The sequence below is a fragment of the Camelus bactrianus genome, chromosome 13 (genome assembly GCF_048773025.1).
Source record: "Camelus bactrianus isolate YW-2024 breed Bactrian camel chromosome 13, ASM4877302v1, whole genome shotgun sequence".
NCBI lineage: Eukaryota > Metazoa > Chordata > Mammalia > Artiodactyla > Camelidae > Camelus > Camelus bactrianus.
Window position 1 is genome coordinate 58,057,302 of NC_133551.1, and position 18,559 is coordinate 58,075,860.

Genomic DNA, 18,559 nt, shown 5'->3' on the forward strand with positions numbered 1-18,559 from the left:
ACAGACTCCAACTCCAGAGTCCTCTCTGACCACGACCCGGGATGAGCCAGAGGTGTCGGTGAGCGGGGGGCCCAGTGGGGACTTTGAGCTGCCGGAGGAAGAGACCACACAGCCAGACACAGCCAATGAGGTGGTGGCCGTGGGTGGGGCTGCGGCCAAACCGTCGCCTCCACCCGGGACGCTGCCCAAGGGTGCCCGGCCAGGCCCCGGCCTCCTGGACAATGCCATCGACTCGGGCAGCTCGGCGGCTCAGCTGCCCCAGAAGAGCATCCTGGAGCGGAAGGAGGTGCTCGTAGGTGAGACTTAGGGCCTGGGTGGAGCCCATAGTGGGCAGCTGGTGGGGCCTCAGTTCACCCTCCAAGAACCCAGGAGAGATGTCAGGGTGTGGGTTTCCTAGGAGCCTAGTTTCCTAGGAAGGGAAAGCTGGGGACTTGGGGACCCCAGGACCCCCCCCCCTCTGGTTCCTCCCCTGATCTTCCCCATCCCAGGGTTTAACCCTAACTTCTTCCTACCTGCAGCACTTTGCTCAGCACCCCCTTATCCATCCTCAGACTCTGCCCTTGACCCCTGCTTCCCTGGGCCAGGCTGGTTGACCCCTTCTGGACCTTACCCCCTGGACCCTAATCTCCGACCCCATCCTTGGCTTAACTTGCTCCCACCCTGAGGGCCTGCCCTGGCCACATCTCCTGAAGTGTCTCCTGACTTGTCCAAACCCTGCCCCCTACTTAGGAGCAGTGTGGCCTTGGGCAGGTCCTTTTCCTCCAGGCTCCCTTCTCCTCATCTGCAGAAGGGGGATGATCATTTGCACTGTATCAATTCTCAGTGCACATCTGTTCATATGTTAACTCTTCTGCAGTTGGGATGTGTCCTAGATTAGAAGGCAGAGTTTTTTCTTTCCTAATGGTATTTAAAATACTGGAGTGTCTTTCAGTGGATGGCACCTTACATTTGATGAGGACCATAGCACAGCACCTCCCTCATAGTGCCGTATGAAGATTGGTTGTGTTCATGTGCACTAGGGGACTAGGACAGTGCCAGGCTGCAGCGAGGGCTGTAAATGGCAGCCAGTGCTGGAGTCTTAACATGGACTCCAAACTTCACTCCAACTCTGTGGTCTCAGGTTCGAGCTTCCCTGCCCTCTCTGGACCCTTGCCTCCACCTCTGCAGGGCCCTCCACCCTTTCCTTAGGCTCTGAGCTCATCCCACCCGGTCTCTGGCCCTTGACCTTTGCCCTCTTCGTCCACAGCTGTGATTGTGGGCGGGGTGGTGGGCGCCCTCTTCGCCGCCTTCCTGGTCACACTGCTCATCTACCGCATGAAGAAGAAGGACGAGGGCAGCTACACGCTGGAGGAGCCCAAGCAGGCGAGCGTCACGTATCAGAAGCCCGACAAGCAGGAGGAGTTCTACGCCTAGCGGAGCCACAGTGCCTCCCTGTAGCCTCAGTGCCACCCCTTAGCCCAGTCCCCGGCCTGGTGCCACCAGCCCCAACCTGGGACTGGGCCTGGGAGGCAACCTGGCCCCAGTCCATCTCTGCCACCCTCCCAAGGTCTGCCCAGACTGCCAGCCTCACACAGCTCTTCCCCAAGGGACGGCGGTGGGGGGGCACTGCCATCTGCCCTAGACTGTGCCCTTATGAGCTCATCATTTGTAACCCACCAGCCTGGGGCTTCAGGACCTCATGTCAGATGGACAGGAGAAGGGAAGCTCCTGATTGGCTGGTGGAAGAAGGGGTGGGGCCTGAGCCCCAACCTGGCCCCACAGGGCCTGCTGGCTGAGGGCAGAGAGGCACTCAGGCTGATTTCCAGATCAAGCATTTGGCAAGCTCAGCCCTTGAAATCATTGAGACATTGGGCCCCTCTCTGCCTGGGTGAGCGGGTAGCCCTCACGGCCAGCCTGTTTTGTCCTGGCCTCTGTGGGGTTGTGCGGTTATTTTCCCTCACCCCTGCCTGATGCACATGCGCCCGCAGACTTCACCCCCTTCCCAGTCTGCCCCTGCGGAATTGGCTTCCCGAGAGTGGCCTGGCAGCCACTGGTGAGGAGGGGCTGGGCTGCTTGGACCTCCTCCTTCAGAGTGGACTCTGCACAGACACCGTCTCCCACATGATCACCCGTATTGTCCCACACTGACAAAAGCATGCGATGACAAAGTCACATGCAGTCCTGACCACCCGACCAATCCAGACATGTCACAGACACACATGTTCTTCCAAAGATGTTTATTCTCATGGGTTTCCCACATGTTCCCCAAATGCTTATGACAATGCAAGTCACTAGTCATCGTCACCCAGTGGTGACGGTGTGGCCTGCCTCCCTCTTGCCACCACACCCCCCACACACACTCCGACACCACACACTGGCAGGAGACTCCCTGCCTCCCCCTCCAGCTTTCAAGCTCACTGGGGAGGGTGCAGTTAGGCCAGAACAATCAGCCCATATTGGGTCCCCTGGGTTGCCCTGTCACACTCAGCCCTCACGACACCCACACCAACCACATTGCCACCGAGCCCGGCGTGTCAGATGCAGTCCCACGTGGATGCATGGCCTCACCCACACAGCCTCAGTCTCACAGTGGAAGAGGGCAGGCAGATTAAGTGAGGTGTGGGAGACGTTGCCACAGGCCTCTCAGGCATTGCATACCCGCAGGGCCTGGGCTCACCCTGTTTCCCGCCCCTCTGTAGCCTGCAAAGGGCTTGGTGTGGGGCCAGCCCCCACTTGCTGAGGAAAGCAGGCTGGTTCCTGGAATTTGGCCTTGGGCCGGGGAAGGGGCTTGGGTCTCCTAGGACCAAAGGCCCCAGGTGGGGAGGGGGCATGTGTTCAGGCTCCTGGTCTCCCTGCCTCCCCCTCCTGCACTGAGCTCGGGGGCTGACTCTGCCTCCCAGGACACAAGTCTCCAAAGTGCCTGTGAGGGTGGGCCCTGCCCCTGGGCCCTCTGCACCCTCTCCCTTCGGCCTCGCGGGGCCCACCTCAGCCTCACCCCTGGCCCTCTCGTGGACACCCATTCATGTGGCCAAGCAACCTGGCGGTTCTTCTGGCTGCAGCTGGAAGCAGCCTGTCCAGACACACGGCCCCAGGCCGAAGGCTGAGAGCAGGCGGCGGGGTGGGGGTGTCACAGACCCCAGCCCACCTCCCCCTTCTTTGTTACCTTTACAAGTGGGGCAACTTATGTAGATATTTTAAATGTGGGTCACAAATCTCCTATGGGGGGTGTGCTTTGTGGGGGCTCTTGGAGCCAAGGGATGTGGTCTGAGTCGTGTTGGCTGGGGCTCACACCTCCACCCCTTGCCCACAGCCCAGATTAAAGTCAGGAGCCCATTTTCTGTTCCCTCTTCAAGACTCAATGGCAATAGACTTCTGCAGGGCAAGGGCTAGGGGCCTGAGGGTGAGGGTGATGTTCCAGGGAGTGTCCACAGCCTGTCTCTTCCACTGGCCTACTTCTGGGCTGGGGCTCCATCTTTCAGACCCAAAGGCCCCCCTTGGCAGGGCCTGGAGGCTTGTGAGGAATGCAGCTGGTCCCAGTCTGTGAGGGAGCGGGAGCAGGAGCAGGGAAGGCATCCTGGGCCCACGACCTGTCGGAGGTGACCTGGCCTCAGTCATCCCTGGATCAGAAGGGCTGAGAGATGAGGGAGACCAAAGGTCCAACCTCCCTCTACCCTGCTCCCCGGTGGGCTGCTGTCTTGGGACAGCAGCTCTGGTGAGAAGGCCTGGGCAGGCCGAGGCTGAGAAGCTAGGGAGCACGGAGGAGAGAGGGCCTGGACCACCTGGGGAAGCCCCGGGATTCTGGGACTGGGGCAGGAGCCCCGGCAACGGGCGCAGCCTGGGCTGGAGCCCATGGTGGGGGCGGGGGGCCGGCACAGCATGGCCGGCTGGAGCAGGCTTGGAGTAACCGCATGGGTCCAGCCTGGCCTGACTCCTCACCTTCTGAGGGTTGGATTCTAACCTGGGGCCTAGGGCTTTGCCTCCTGGCCCCAGCCTTTTCTCTGTGTCCTTAGCATTTGAGAGAAGAGGCCGAGGCCTCGTTCACGGAGCCCTGGACCAGAGACAAATGTCCAGGCTTTATCTTCACGATGTTTAACGCAGTCCAACCAGCCCAGATCCACTCCAGCCAGCCCGTGCCCGCAGGGCAAACCGCGCACGAGAGAGGGAGGTAAAGGATGAGCTGGAGCTCTCCTAGGTGCTGTGTGATGTGTGCAGGGCCTGCCCAGATAGGCCCCCCGCCACCCTGGGGTGCTCCTGGGTAGGGTGTCCTGCAGGGCCCCGGTGTTTCTGGGGAAGTGGGGCCAATTCCAAAGGAAGAGGGAGCTTGTGTGCTTGACTGCCACTCTGGGGCCTCAGCTGCCAGGGAGCAGGAGATGGGTGGGGCCTTTTGCCCGCTGTGACGTCTAGAGCCTGGGCTCTGTCTCCTCAGGGGGCCAGAGAGGGGACCTCCTTGGAAGGGTCAGTCCCCTTGATCACTGGAAGCAGATGAGTGGTCACCGGGGCTGGGCCGGGCAGGTCAGTTGGCAGTGGCTTCCGGTGCTCAGGCTGGACCCCCCAGGGGTCATCAGCAAAGCCATCTGTCTGGCCTTCGAGGCTGGGGCCCTGGGCACGGGGAGCAGACCCACCTCTGCCTCCCCCTTGGCGCTCCTGAATTTCTCCTGACAGCCACCACCCCGGACTTGCTTCCCCAGGCCTCCTGCCTGTAAATAGTAGCCCACAAACTGTGTACAGATTTACAGAGATGCCGAGGCTGGGCCCCAGAGTCACCATCTAAGGGCTGATGGCCCCGGGATCTCCGGGCGCCCACTGGACAGCTCAGTGCCCCGGCCCCAGCGTGGCGAATGCATGTAAATATTTTTCGTAGGCAGCGTGGCTCCAGAGAGCCCCCTGAAGTCAGTGTCCCTCCTGTGTGTCCTTTCTCCTGTACAGAACCCTCCAAGAACCCTGTCTCGGGTCGAGGGGGAGTTTGTCTTTCCCTCCCCCAGGCCTCCCCTGCCCTTTCTCTCTCCCATAACCTGTCTATTAACTGTACCCGTCCTGAGTTCATGGCCAAAACTTTCAACAAGAAAAAGCAGTGGAAAAAGAGACCAAGGCACCTACTCTGCTGTGGGTGCTTACCTGTCCCAGCTTTGTGAAGGAACTGTTTGGTTTTTGGGTTTTTGTTTTTTAACACTTCCTGTGCTGTGCCCATTTATAAGAGGAAATAAAATTAAGCTGAAATGATGCACTGTGGTCAGAGTGTGAGATCAACATGGAGGTCCTGGAGGGAGGGACAGACCATGGTCCCCCTCAGGCCTCAGCCATGTTCCCATTTAAAAGAGACTGAGAAGCAAGCAAGGAAAATTGACCAGCAACCCCTCATGGGAACCATTATGGTAAAAGCTGCTGTCGGTTGAGAGTGTTTGGAAAACCACGGAGCTGACTGTGGCAAGGCTGGGTGGGGCTGTGGTTGGGTGGGGGTGAGCTGTGGTGGCATTGGGGGCTCTGTGGTCCAACCCCCAGGGGAAGAACTGTGGTTTGGGGCCACAAGGAGAGAATCTTGGGGCTGCAGGATATTGGAATTGGACTGGCTGAGACGGGATGTCTTTGGAGTCCGAAGGGCCTGGTTTCAAGCCCAGGTGACGTTTACTAGCTCTGACTCTGCAGAAGCTACTTGGCCTCTCTGAGCCTCAGTGTTCTCACCTGAGAAATGGGATACCCATTATCAACATCCTCTAGGTGGGATGCAGCAAGGATTCAGTGAGGAGGCCGACTCAGCACAATGTCTGGCACAGCAGGGTCTTGGGTGATGGCATCAGAACAGAGCAGAACCCTGGACCAGGAAGAGTTCCAGGGCCTGGAAGCACAGATTGCCTCCTGGGATCACAGGGAGCTGGGAGGGCCAGCCCTGGGCCCCTCGGGGTAGAGATCCCTTCTTGGGGATTTTCCTGCCCCTGCCCACGTACCTCTTTGTGACAGGGGCTCGGTGCATCCTGGGGACCAGTGGGTCACTCTGCCTGTTTAGAAGTCCTTTATGTCCAGCCAAAATCTGCCTCTCCGTTGTTTCCCTTCTCAGGTCCTCACTCCCCTCTGGAGGTGCGTGGGGCTCTGCCCCCAGGCATGGCCGTGGCCTTCCCTCCTCCAAGGGAAACCTCCCCGCCTCCCACGAATGTTACCCATGGAGATGTGTTCCTCTTAAAATGTGATTCTCACAGAGTCCTGATGGTTCTGGGGAGAGTTGGAGTCTGAGGCTCTTGGATTTGGTACACAGTCCTACCCCTCCCACCCTTCACTGAAGTTTCTTGAGTGCCCACCCTGTGCCAGTCCCTGTGCTTGGAGCCGGGAGACGAGAGGTCTACAAGACAGACCCAGCCCCTGCCCTCAGAGCGCTTACAGTCTATTGAGGAAGGAGCCAACAACCAGAGCCTCATGACTCTGTAATGACACTGGTCTGGGATGGAGAGTGTCTCCTCTCCTCAGCCACCACCCCCAGCCGCCCCCTGCCAAGCATCCCCCTCACTGCCAGACAGTTCAGGGACAGAGCCCCAGGGCCCGGGTCCTCACTGCAGGACCTCAGACCATGTGTCCCCTGAAAGTCTCAGACTGCATAGAAAAAAAAAGGGGGTGAAGGGGCCAGCCTTGCCATGCGGAGGTTCTCACAGAGGACTGGGCCCCAGTTAGGCCTGCTATGACGTGAGGGGTTGGTTTGCACCATTCAAGTCCCAGCCCCTGTTGTGGTCCCTCCTCCAGGAAGCTTTTGGAAGATGATCGCATCCTGTCTGAGTTCCTCCAGCCTGTAGTTACCTCCCAGCTGGCCAGGCCACCCCCACCTTCTCATTTGAATTTGAGTGACGGACATCCGTGCTGTATTCTCAGCCTGGAAGAGTAGAAAGAGTCTGATCTTGGAGTCAAGTAGACCCAGCTGTGTGCACTTGGGTACAGTGTTCTAGCTCTCTGAACCTGTTTCCTCGCATGCAAATGTGGACAAGAAGGTGGATATTTGGAGACATTGGTGAGAATTAAATGAGATAACATACTGAAAGCAAATAGCATGGGGCTTGGTATATTTGGCAGCTCACTGCTGGACTTCACTCCCTTTCTGTAGTGTCAGTCTTTTATTGGGCAAACCTTTGTTCAAACCCCAGCTCCACCACTGACTTGCTACGTGACCTTGCGTTAGTTATTCAAACTCTCAGTGCTCAGTTTCCTCATCTGCAAAATGAGGGCAATACTAGGACCTGGTCATATAAACGGTGCCCAGAACCATGCCTGGCATACAGTAGGTGCCGTATAACTGTGGGCTATTATTCGTATTGTTGTCGTTGCTGTCTTGATTATTATCATTATCTCCAGGGCGCACAGCATGCTGCCTAGTGAATGAGTCAGTGACACGAAACCTGAGTGGAAATCAAAGTACTGGTGTCAGCTCTGGTGTGAACCATGACGTAGGTTGAGGCTTGTTAGAGTCAAGGCTGATGCCTGGAAATCCTCCCCGTAGGTTGTGCAGATGGGCTGGGATCTGCTGGGAGCTGGAGCATTTCTCTCTGGGCCCCTTTGGCCCAGGGATGAGTAACAATCAGAGGGAGAAGGAGGAAGAATAGCTGATTGTTTCCCAAAGCTCAAGAGGTCACAGCTGCCTGCCAAGCTGCCCCAAGAACAGAGTGTGCTCAGCTTCCGAGGGCCACCCACCCTGTCTCTTCTGGCCTGAGGGTGGGCTCGGGACAGACCAAGGGTCCAGATTTACCACCACCGGGTCCTTGAGCTTTATCCATACTCAGGGAGGAAGGAACTGGGCCAGAAGTGATGAGGTGAGGCACTGACTGCCAGGCACCTGAGACCAGCTCTTTTCACATTACTTCAGTTTAGCCTCATGCAGGTCTGGTCTCCAGGCTGGTTTTTGCAAAGGAAGAAATTGAGGCTCAAAGCACAGAATCCGAGGCCATAAAGCTACTAAAGGGTGCAGTGGGATTCGAGCCTGGGTCTCCGCATGGAGTCGAGGTCAATTCCACCCTCCCTTTCCTCCCTCTACTCTTAGCTAGCTGTCTGAGTGTGGGCAGGTTACTAAGCTTCTCTGAACCTCAATTGTATAGAGTATCAGACAAACAGAAGCACAGGGTATGGAATGGCTTGAAAGATACATGAACACATGGCAATTGTGGGTGCCTTCCAACTGTCAGAGCCCATTCACAGACATTATCTCATTTCACTCTTGTACCCCACGAGCCTGGGGCTTCAGGACCTCATGTCAGATGGACAGGAGGAGGGAAGCTCCTGATTGGCTGGTGGAAGAAGGGGTGGGGCCTGAGCCCCAACCTAGCCCCACAGGGCTAGCTGGCTGAGGGCAGAGAGGCACTCAGGCTGATTTCCAGAACAAGCATTTGGCAAGCTCAGCGCTTGAAATCATTGAGACATTGGGCCCCTCTCTGCCTGGGTGAGAGGGTAGCCCTCACGGCCAGCCTGTTTTGTCCTGGCCTCCGTGGGGTTGTGGGGTTATTTTCTCTCACCCCTGCCCTGCTTTACAGATAAAGACACTGACCCTGTGAGCAAAATCCACACCGTGGGACACTTCTATGGGACAAACGACCTGACTTCTTCATTTAATAAATTGTAAGGAACGGGAAAGAAAAAGAGATGGAAAGGGAATTTATAGATAAGCTTAAAAGGCATGTTAAATGATCAGTGTGGAAACTTGATTTGGATCTTAATTCAAACCAATTCTAAAAAAAAGAAAAGCTAATTATGGAGCAGGTGGAAATGAACACTGAGTGCATATTTGTCGTAAAGGAATCATTGTCAATATGCTTAGCTGTGATAACGGCCCTGTAGTTATTTTTTTTAAAGAGTCCTTATCTTTATATAGACTGAAATATTAGCAGATGAAGTGATAAGATGTCTGGGATTGGCTTACAAAAATACGGGGAGGAGTGGGTGGAAGAAGAGAGAAAATAAAGACTTGAGTTGATAATTGTAGAAGCCGAGCAGTAGGCACCTAGGGGGTATATTATATTATTCTGTTGACTGAAAGTTTAAATTTTAAATTCTTCATAATAAAATGTTTTAAAAAAAGAAATCGATTCCCAGGGGACATGAGGACTTGCCAGGGGTCACACCCCCAGCCAATGTAGAGCTGGGTCTTCTGACTCCAGGTCCCTCACCCCATCCCTACTGTGGACTCCCACAATGTCATATTTTCCCTGACTTCATGTCATCCACGTCCAGGTGGCCAGCATCTTCAGGGCCCCACCCCCTCTCTTTTAATGGAAACTGACACTCGTACATGGCTCTGATGAAGGAATTCACACGAAACTGTGATGACTCATGAGGCTTCAGCTCTCGCCTTCTCCAGCAGTTGCCTTTTGCCAGAGGGAGTACAGAACTGGCCCTTCTCAAGTGGGCAGTGTGTCATGGCTTATGGAGCACTTTCCAGGGAATCCTTGGCCTTGTTTACTGTCCACATCATTCCCAGGAGGTGGGCTGGTTGGGATTACTTCTCCCACTTTGAAGGACATTGGATTTGATCATTTCTCCCTGTTTTCAAGTCTCCAGCCAAGTCTAGATCTTTATTATGTCTTGCTGGAAATACTGACATAGACTGGACAGATGTGGGTTCTCCACCAGTCTCATTGAGTTCTTCCTGGATTGTCCTGGGGAAGCCACTTTGCTCCCTGAGTCTTGGCTTCCTCCTCCATATAATGGACACAGTGAAGGCCACTGCAGAGTGTGTGGGGATCCAAAGAGCTGGCAGATCTAAGTGTCCAACACAATGACTGACACACAGCAGGTGCGCAATGGTAAAAGTGATGGTCTTCACAGTAACCACAACCACAAAACACACGGTTTGTACTTCCTGGGTCCTGGGCATGATCTAAGTACTTTTTAACATGTGTGATGTTTTGAAAAGTGCCTGGCACATGGTAAGTACTATATAGGTGTTTATTAAATAAAATAATTTTTGCATTCTTAGCATATTTAATGCTATGGACTGAATCATCTCCTGCACAATTCATATGTTGAAGCTCTAAGCCCCCAATGTGACTGCATTTAGAAATGGGGCTTCTAAGCAAGTAATTAAGACCAAATGGGGTCATAAGAGTAGGGCCCTCATCCAATAGGGTTAGTGTCCTCATTTGGTAAGAAGAGACCCCAAGAGATCACGTGCCCTGACCCCTCCCCGTAAGCACATAGGAAAGCCCATGTGCAGACACAGTGAGAAGGCAGCTGTCTGCAAGCCAGGAAGAGAGCTCTCACTAGGAACCAACCATGCTGACAGTTTGACCTTGGACTTCCAACCTTCAGAACTATGAGAAAATAAATGCCTCTTGTTTAAGCCAGTAAGCCCAGTCTTTGGTATTTGGTTATGGCAGCCCAACCAAACAAAAATATTTAATCTTTACAAAAACCCGGGGGTGGGGGGGAGGCAGTAAGTACTCTTAATACTCTCATGTTTACAGATGGGGAAACTGACACACGGTGATTCTCAGAAGGCTGAGGGTGTAGATAAGAAAACAGTACAGTGAACATTGACTCTCCCTCCACTCTTCTCTTGGCAAATTCCTACGGATCCTTCAAAGCCCTACTCCAACATCACACTCTCGGGGAACTCCCTGGCAGCGTTAGTCCTTGGGGCTGGAAAGGGAAAGAAGAGTGGCCAGGAGGAAATACATAGACTTGGAAAAGTAGAGGATCGAGAGAAAGAGGGCCTGTTGGAGACAGTCAGGGGAGCAAGGTGGGAACAAGAGTATCTGAAGCAGAATTGGAGGCTTGTGAGAGAGTCTCTGGCTTGGCTGTTAGGAAGGGTGTGAAGGGAAACACTCTTGGTCCTTCTTCCTACCATAGGTGCCTCTGTCTTGTGTCTTGTCCTTTGAGGCCCACCTCGGCCTTCAGCTTTCTCAAGGTTAGCTGTGTGGCATACAAGTTAAGAAAGAGAAGGGGGCCACACTATCCTGGTTTGAGTTGTGGCTCCTCTGTTTATTGGTTCCATAATCTCAAGCAAGTTAACCTCTCATGCCTGAATTTCCTTGTAGGGATAAAATGGGGATGAATCAGAGGTTTAATTAATACCTGACACCTAGAAAATGCTTGATAAATATTAGCTCATAGAGTCATCTTGGGCCACTTCCCTTCATGGTGCTCTCTTTCCTCTGAATTCCAATGAGCTTACATTTAAACCATGCAATTCAACCCAGCAGCAATGATAATAACCAAGAATCATTTCTGGCCACGTATACTTGGCCAGGCTCAACGCCTGGTCCTTCACATACATGCAAATGTTCTATTTAGATAGCACAATAACCCTGGGAGTGTGATACCATTAATAAGCCCATTTTACAGATGAGAAAACTGAGATCTCTTAAAAATGTGTCTGAAATGACATAGCTAGCACAGGGGAGAATGAGGACTTGAGCCTAGGCAATCTGACCTGGAGCCCATGTGATTCATTCTAGTTTGTTAATCATTCACCCAATATTGATAGAAGCCTACTGGGCACAGACACTGTGCTAGGTACCAGGGATATGGGATGGAAAGTCATGCAGTCCTGGCCCTCAGGGGACTCACAAGCTGGAGTGAAAAAGATAGACCTGGAATCAGATATCTGAGAATATTCATGATGTGGAAGGAACAGGGCTGAGCCTCACATCTGCATTTGGTCCGTTAGAGGCTCTATTTTATTTAATCACAGGCTGACAATTACTGGGCACTTGAGCTATATAATAAATAATGATCTCTCTTCACAAAGAAAAGGCAGGCAGATTTCTAGAGTGAAAAAAATGGCACAAAAAGCACAGCTTTGACATTATTTTTAGACTTCCAAGTGAATCTGAAGTTGTCAGATATGAGTACTGCTGGCATTGTAGTTAACCAGCTCCAGTTCTTAGAAAGCTCAGCACTCCTGATAACTGCCAATGCTTTCTAGCTGGCCTGGACAAGTTTAGCTGACTTCCTTCTGACACAAGGGATGCATCGTAAGTCAGAATTCAGTGATGCCAGGTGATGCAGGTATGTACAAAACTTCTGGGAGTACAGAGGAGAGAACAACTAACCTTGGGGCTTTTAGGAGGAGAAAATATTTCATTTGAGTTTTTAAAACTATATAGGGATTTTCTGTGAAAAGAAGAAGGGAAATACTCCTTAAATGAGGGGAAAAGAGTGAGAAAGGCACCCAGGAAAAGAGTGAGAAAGGCACCCACTTGGGGATGGATGGAAGTCAAATGGAGCTGGAGTATTGTGCTCATGGGGGTAGAAAGGGCAGGGGAATTGCTGGGCCTGGGACAGAGAGGGCCTTGAATGTCATGCTAAATTGCTTGGAGTTTACCTTATAAGCAATGGCAGGGAGGCGGGGGGCGTGCCATGGAGCTTTTTAGGGAATGATATGGTCAGTTTTATGGTTTTTGAACATGGCTCTGGCAGCCTGCAGGGAGAGAGGTGAGAAGTTGGTGCCAGGGTGATCAATCCCCCAATCAGACTGTAAGTTTCTTGGGTGCGGTGAAAGTCAACATATTTCCCTCTGGTATTTTCCATAACAGCTAGCATGGCTGGGGCATGCAGCTGGTGCTCAACAAATGCCTGTTGTATGAAATCCATGCATGCCCCAGGACATGCACGAGTGCAGGTGGATTTTGCGGCACCCAGAGCCTGCCCATGGTGCTGTCCATGGTACTAATATACACTCTAAGGCTGCAAACCCCAGTGGGCTTCCTGGTGGCAGCTTGGGCGGGGGAGGGTGTGTGTAGAATGAGGTGGGGGAGGGGACCCTCAACATCTGTCTTTTGGGATCAAGGCAGGGCCCCAGCTGTTCCAACCTAAGAAGGGCTGCCCGGATGCCCACATAGTCTGGGAAGCACATCCTCACTTCACCTAGTCAAGCCTCAGTGTGTCGATCTGAGGTAGGAAATGAAGCCAGACAGAAATGATAGGACCAGAGTTGGGGATGGTTTTGAATGCCATGCTTGAAAGTCAAGATCTGTAGAAAGAGAGTGACAAGGTCACATTTGTATTCCAGAAAGATCACTCTGGTGCTAACAGGGAAGATAGACTGGAGAAGAAAGGAGGCTCCGGAGTCTCTGAGTCCCACATTAGCACCCAATATCATGCAACAGGACCTCGGAGAGAGAGGGAATCAGTGAGGGTTAGAGTAACCAGGTGGGTCTTCCTGGAGGAAGCGGGACTTGAGCTGGCCCTTGAAGGATTCTTAGAGAAAGAGGAAGAGGGGTGTGCCAAGCAGGGCAATGGTACCAGTAAAGGCAGAGAGGCGAGACTGGCTAAAAGAATGAAAAAACACCTGCCTTTCTGTTCTCTCTTCCCCACATCCTTGCTGGCACCCTTCTGAGCCAGGAGGGGGTCTGCTCTGAGACTGAACTCAGCTGCACTTCTGGGTGTCGCTGGCTGAGGGAGGGGGCGGTCTGGGTGCAGCTTCGAAAGGTCCTTCCATTGTGTGAGAGGCTGGGCTGGGCCAGCGGAGGCGGGTTCATGGGGCCCTTTGTCTGCAAGTCACCCCCCAAGCACTCTGGCGGTCTCCACAGTCTGGGCTGGCCTTGGACCCAAGGCCTGTCATAGGGACAGGTTGTTCTGCCTTGGCCGGTCCTGATGTCATAGCTGAGGGAGGGGGCAAGCACAGGGGGTGGACACTGGTGGCCTTCAAGGCTGACTGAGGGCTGACAAATTGCCTCTTGCCCTTGACGTTCAATGAATCACCAATTCAGGAAATCTTTTAACATTATGATCACAGATGGATACATGGAACCTTCCAGCACCTGAGAATCCTAAAATAATGGAATCCTTTCAGGACTGTGGGAGTCCTTCATAACCGACCCTATGGGAATCATAGACTCCTGGAGGATAACAGAATCTTAAAAATCACAGACTCCATTAATATCTTCCTTCTAGGGCTACAGTGAGGATAAGATGAGATATTACATGACTAGCACATAGACCAGTCCCGGAACATTGTGGAAGCCTCCCAAGTGTCAGTTGTTGTCTTCATTTTGAAGAAACAGTCCCAGAGAAGTGATGCGACTTCCCCAGGTGCACGCAGCTAGAGAGTAGTGACACAGAATGGCGGTGGCCTGGAGGGGACCCCAAGAGGGCTGAGGCCCTATAATGCTGAGCCCCCACACCCCCCCATGTCTGAGCCCAGCTGATTCTGTGTCTGAATTAGGGTCTCAGAGCAAGGGGCTCACTGGTGGAGATGAGGGAGGGAGGTGAGAATAGATGGTCAGGACTCCAGGCTTTGAGCTAAATCTGGCTCTTTGCATCAATGCCTGTGTGATTTGGGGCAAGTCCCTTCATCTCTTTGGGCCCCAGTTTCTCCATCTTCAAAAGAGGAATAGTATTTCCTTCCCTGCTTCCATCCCAGGGGGAGGGGTGTGGCAGGCTCTGAAGTTAGCCCTCAGGTCCTAGCTGTGTGTTCCTGGGCAAATGACATCACTTCTCTGAGCCCATTTCCTCATGCATGCAGTGCGGAGAATGGTTCAAATCACCATGGGGGCTGAATGAAAGCTCTTTGAGGCACTATCAGGTCCCAGCTCTGATGCTCATGGTTCATGCTGAAAGTTTGCAGGGGCCAAAGTTTCCTCAGCTACAAAATGGATAGGACACGAATACTGGTTTAAATTAAGTGGGTTAATGCAAGTGGAGCACTTAGACCGCCACTCACTGTTACAACGTGAAGCTGAACCACTGTGAGCAATTATTGGTGGTCAGTGAGGCGCTTGGACAGGGTTGCACAATTATGTGCGCGCCTGAGTGTGTGTGATGATCTTATTAAAAGCAGAGCCTGTGGCCCAGAGTTGAGCTGTGTGCCCGGAATAGCTGCTTCTCCTGGCAGCCTCCCCGGGGACGGGAGTGTAATGAGTGTTTACAGAGCCCCCGCCAGGCAGAGCTGAGAGGCGCTGAGACAGCTTTGGAGCCAAGCAGCGGCTGGGAGCCCAGTGTTATTATATTAACAAGCATCAGGGTGATGATTACCATTAATGAGATCTTTCACCAGGCGGCCTCCCCCCTCCCCAGGCCTCCTGCCTCCACGAGGCAGGCAGACAGGCATTCTCTGCCCTGTTCCTCTCTGTCTTGGGGAAAGAGGAGAGAATTCCCTGGGGCCAGGCATGGTGCCAACAGCACGTGACAGCCTCGTCTCACTGTGTCTTTCCAAGTCCCCGAGGGCAGTTCTTGGCACCCCCGCTTTTCAGATGAGAAAACTGAGGCTCAGTGAGGGTGGACTGGGATACTCTCAGGCCTGTCAGAGCCCAGAGCACCTGTATTTTCATTGCTCCTTTATATTTTCCTCCATCATTTACCAAAGCAAGCCCTGGATTGGCACCGTGCATGGATTAACCCTTCAGTCTTCACAACCACCCCATGAGGAAGGTACCAGTGTGCTTGCCCTTCACAGCAGGGGAATCAACACAGAGCAGTTGAATGACTTGCCATGCATGTCACAGTGTCTTCTGTGCCCAGTGGGCCCCTCTCCTCCCAGCAGTAGAGATGAAGGTGGGGTTCCCAAACCCTTCGTTTTTCTCTATGTAGCAGACTGAGCTCAGGACTCTGTGACCGGGGGCTGGCAGGCAGGTTTCTCCTCGTCCCTCGTCCCCCCAGCCCCTCAGTCAGGCTTAGCCCTGGGTCAGACTCCTGAAGCCACCTGCCATGCAGCGCTGAGGCTGCCACCTACTCACTTACGTCACACACACTACCCTGATCCTCTTTTGAACCAAAATGTCAACCCTTTTAATACACTCGTAGAGGTCAGGCTCACTCATTTAACTCTCACTGACCAGCTGCTGCATGTCAGGCACTGTGCCAGGCCCTGGGGACACTGTGAGAGAGGCCGACCCACCTTATGGAGTTTTCAGTCTTGTGGACAAATCTGTGTGGCCACAGGATTTAATTACAGTTGGATGGAGTGCTCTGAGGGGCAGGACCAGGAGCCTGTGGAATGGGGGATGGGGGGCTGGAGGGGCTGCCCTATGGTGGTGGGGAGGGTGAGTCAGGGAGGACCTCTCTTGGAAAGTGATATTTCAGATGAGACAAAAAGGCTGAGCAGAGCTGGACAGTCACAGAGCGGGCAGAGAGCATTTCAGGCAGATGGAATACACATACAGAGGTGAGATCCTGAGATCCCGAGATCCCAGGGAAGCCCTACCTGCCTAATCAGCCCAGCGTCAGTGCAAAGGTACCTTCCCAAGTTCAGTCATCCATTCAATCAGTAGTCATTTATCAACTGAAAATTTCTAATTTAGAGAGACCACTTCCTCATTCATTCCTTGATGCTCTCTATTCCTCTTTCAGGTTTGGCACTGGGCAGGGGGACAGAGAATTAAGTCAGTTGAGGTCCCCGCTCCCAGTCTAAGTTGGGAGATGGGCCCTTACACACAACAACACCGTGTGATCAGTGGACACTGAGAGCCTTAATTCAGGCTGGGGTGGTGGTGGTCAGGGGAGGCTTCCCGAAATTGGAGGCAGAAAAGGGGAGGTGGGCAAAGGTTCACAGCACACACAAAGGTATGAAGCCACAGAATAAGGCTGCTGAGAAAGGCCCTGAATGCCAGGCTGTGGCAGAGACTGGCTGTCTCCTGATAACCGTTCCCCTTTCCTTCCACAGTAATGGTACCTGGATGCTTGGAAGGAAGACTACATTTCCCAGTCTCCCTTGCATCTACGGGAGCTACGTGACTAATGCGGCCAATAGGATAGAGTGAGAGTATTGTAGGCCATTTCAAGGTTGCTCTCTTAAAGGGTAGTGGTCTGCCCTCTGCACTACCTTTTTTCCTTCCCGTTGGCTGGAAGGTGAACATCGTTCCCTGTTGGACTGTGAGGATGAAGGCAACAGCCCAGGAATGATGGAGCAACAAGCAGAAAGGAACCAGCCACTGGTTGGTTTATGTGTGAATTATTATATGAGGGACAAATAAACTCTCTTGTTTAAGCCAGTGTTATTTGGCACCCCTGCCTTAGAAGCTAAACTTCTATCCTAGCTAATAGCCAGGCTAAAGGCTGTTACCCCTCAAGCACAGAGATTGGTCAGAATTCTGCAGGGTTGTGGGGTTGGGGGGATGAGTTTGACACTGTCAGATTTGCATTTTTGGAAGATCTGTCTGGCTGCAGAATGCAGGATGGGTTGGAAGGGAGAAAGACCAGAGACAGGAAGATGCGTTAGAATGAGGCAGAGATACCCAGGCCTGACCCAGAGCAGACCTGCTCTATACATCCTTGCTGACAGAGGGAGGGCCAGATTCCTCATCCAGGCCTGGAAATCAGTCCTGCAGAATCTGGCCTTTAGCTGCATTTGGAGCCCTAAGATAGCTCCTTCTGGGGAGGGTAGAGGATGCAGGGCTGAGGGTGGGAGACAGGGAGACTGGGAGGATGGATCTGGGGAGGCTTGAGAGGTAGGCGGGCGGTGCCTGTAGTGGGGAGGGATCTGGTTGGGAGATGGTGATGGCGCAAGGGCAGAGGAGAGAAAGAATGAGAAGGGGGACTGTGCTAGTCAGGTCTCCTCTAGTGGCAGGTGGCAGAGACCCAACCAGACCAGTGAAAAGGGGACTTCCCGGGCTCTCAAGCCTAGGAAGAATGCACCTGGATCAGAGACGAAGTTGCTGGGCTCCACTCTCCCTTTCTCTTTGGGGCTCCTCCCCTTCCACTGCAGACAGCCTTTCTCCATGCTGGGGGCGAGAGGTAGACATGGCCACAGGCAGCTTAGGGGTCACATCATTTTTGCTCTTGAGGCAGGATACTGAGACTGTTTCTTCCAGCAGCCACCGTACATCCTAGGAAAGGAGACCGATGGCCAGGCTGGGCTCACCTGCCCATCCATGGCTGATCACTGTGGTCAGGGGGATGGGATGGAATGATAGCCAGCCCCAGATCTCTCGTCCAGCCTGGGGCCAAGGGACTGGGGTCCTGGGATTGTGCCACTCACAAGGAATAAGGCAGAGGAACTTCCCCTAAGGAAGGAAGCATTTTTCTGCTACCTGTCTGGGTGGACAACAGCAATCACGAGTGACTGTAGACGTGGAAGGGAGAGGGGACTTATGGGAGGATGTCAAACTATGACTGGAGATGGGGGAGGCTAGGGGCAGGGAAGCCTGGGGGAAGAGGCCGATGGCTGTTTGAGGTGAGATCTCTCTGCGCTTCTCCTCCCACAATGAGCACACTCCAAAATGCACTCCCAACCCCTCTTCCTGTCTCTGGACTCGTGTCTCATTTGTTAGGAAAGAACATACAAAACCAACACCTATAAGTATGGGGGACTGAGAAATGCCAGGTTCTTTCTAAAGCCCACCGTGCTACTTCCTCTGGGAAGCCCTCCCTGACCTCACCTCAGTCTGGCAGAGCTGGTGGCTCCCTCCTCTGGGCCCTATGCTCCTGCTGTTGCCCTGCGCTCCCCTATATCCTGGCCTTTTGAAGCCCATCTCTGTCTTCTTTTAGTTAGCAAATCGCTCCCCTTCCCCAGGTCCTTCTAGCTCTTGGGTGTCTGAGTGTCTCTGTATATGCCCTCACGTGAAGACATGTTTGTGTGTGTCTGTGGTCCTGGGTGCGTGTCTATGTCCATCCTTACACCTACATGTGTATAAGACTGTGGATGTGTAGTGTGTCTGTGTAGGGGTTTCTATGGGGA

General features: G+C 53.3%; 1 protein-coding gene across 1 annotated transcript in view; it reads left to right on the plus strand.

Moving 5' to 3' along the window:
- SDC3 (syndecan 3) overlaps positions 1 to 5,199 on the plus strand; it is a 37,269-nt gene extending 32,070 nt beyond the window's left edge. Inside the window, exons 4-5 of the mRNA XM_074377004.1 lie at positions 5 to 296; positions 1,247 to 5,199. Coding sequence (XP_074233105.1) covers positions 5 to 296; positions 1,247 to 1,413 — 459 coding nt within the window. The 3' untranslated portion in view covers positions 1,414 to 5,199. The remainder of the gene's footprint in view (positions 1 to 4; positions 297 to 1,246) is intronic.
- The last annotated feature ends 13,360 nt before the right edge of the window (positions 5,200 to 18,559 follow it).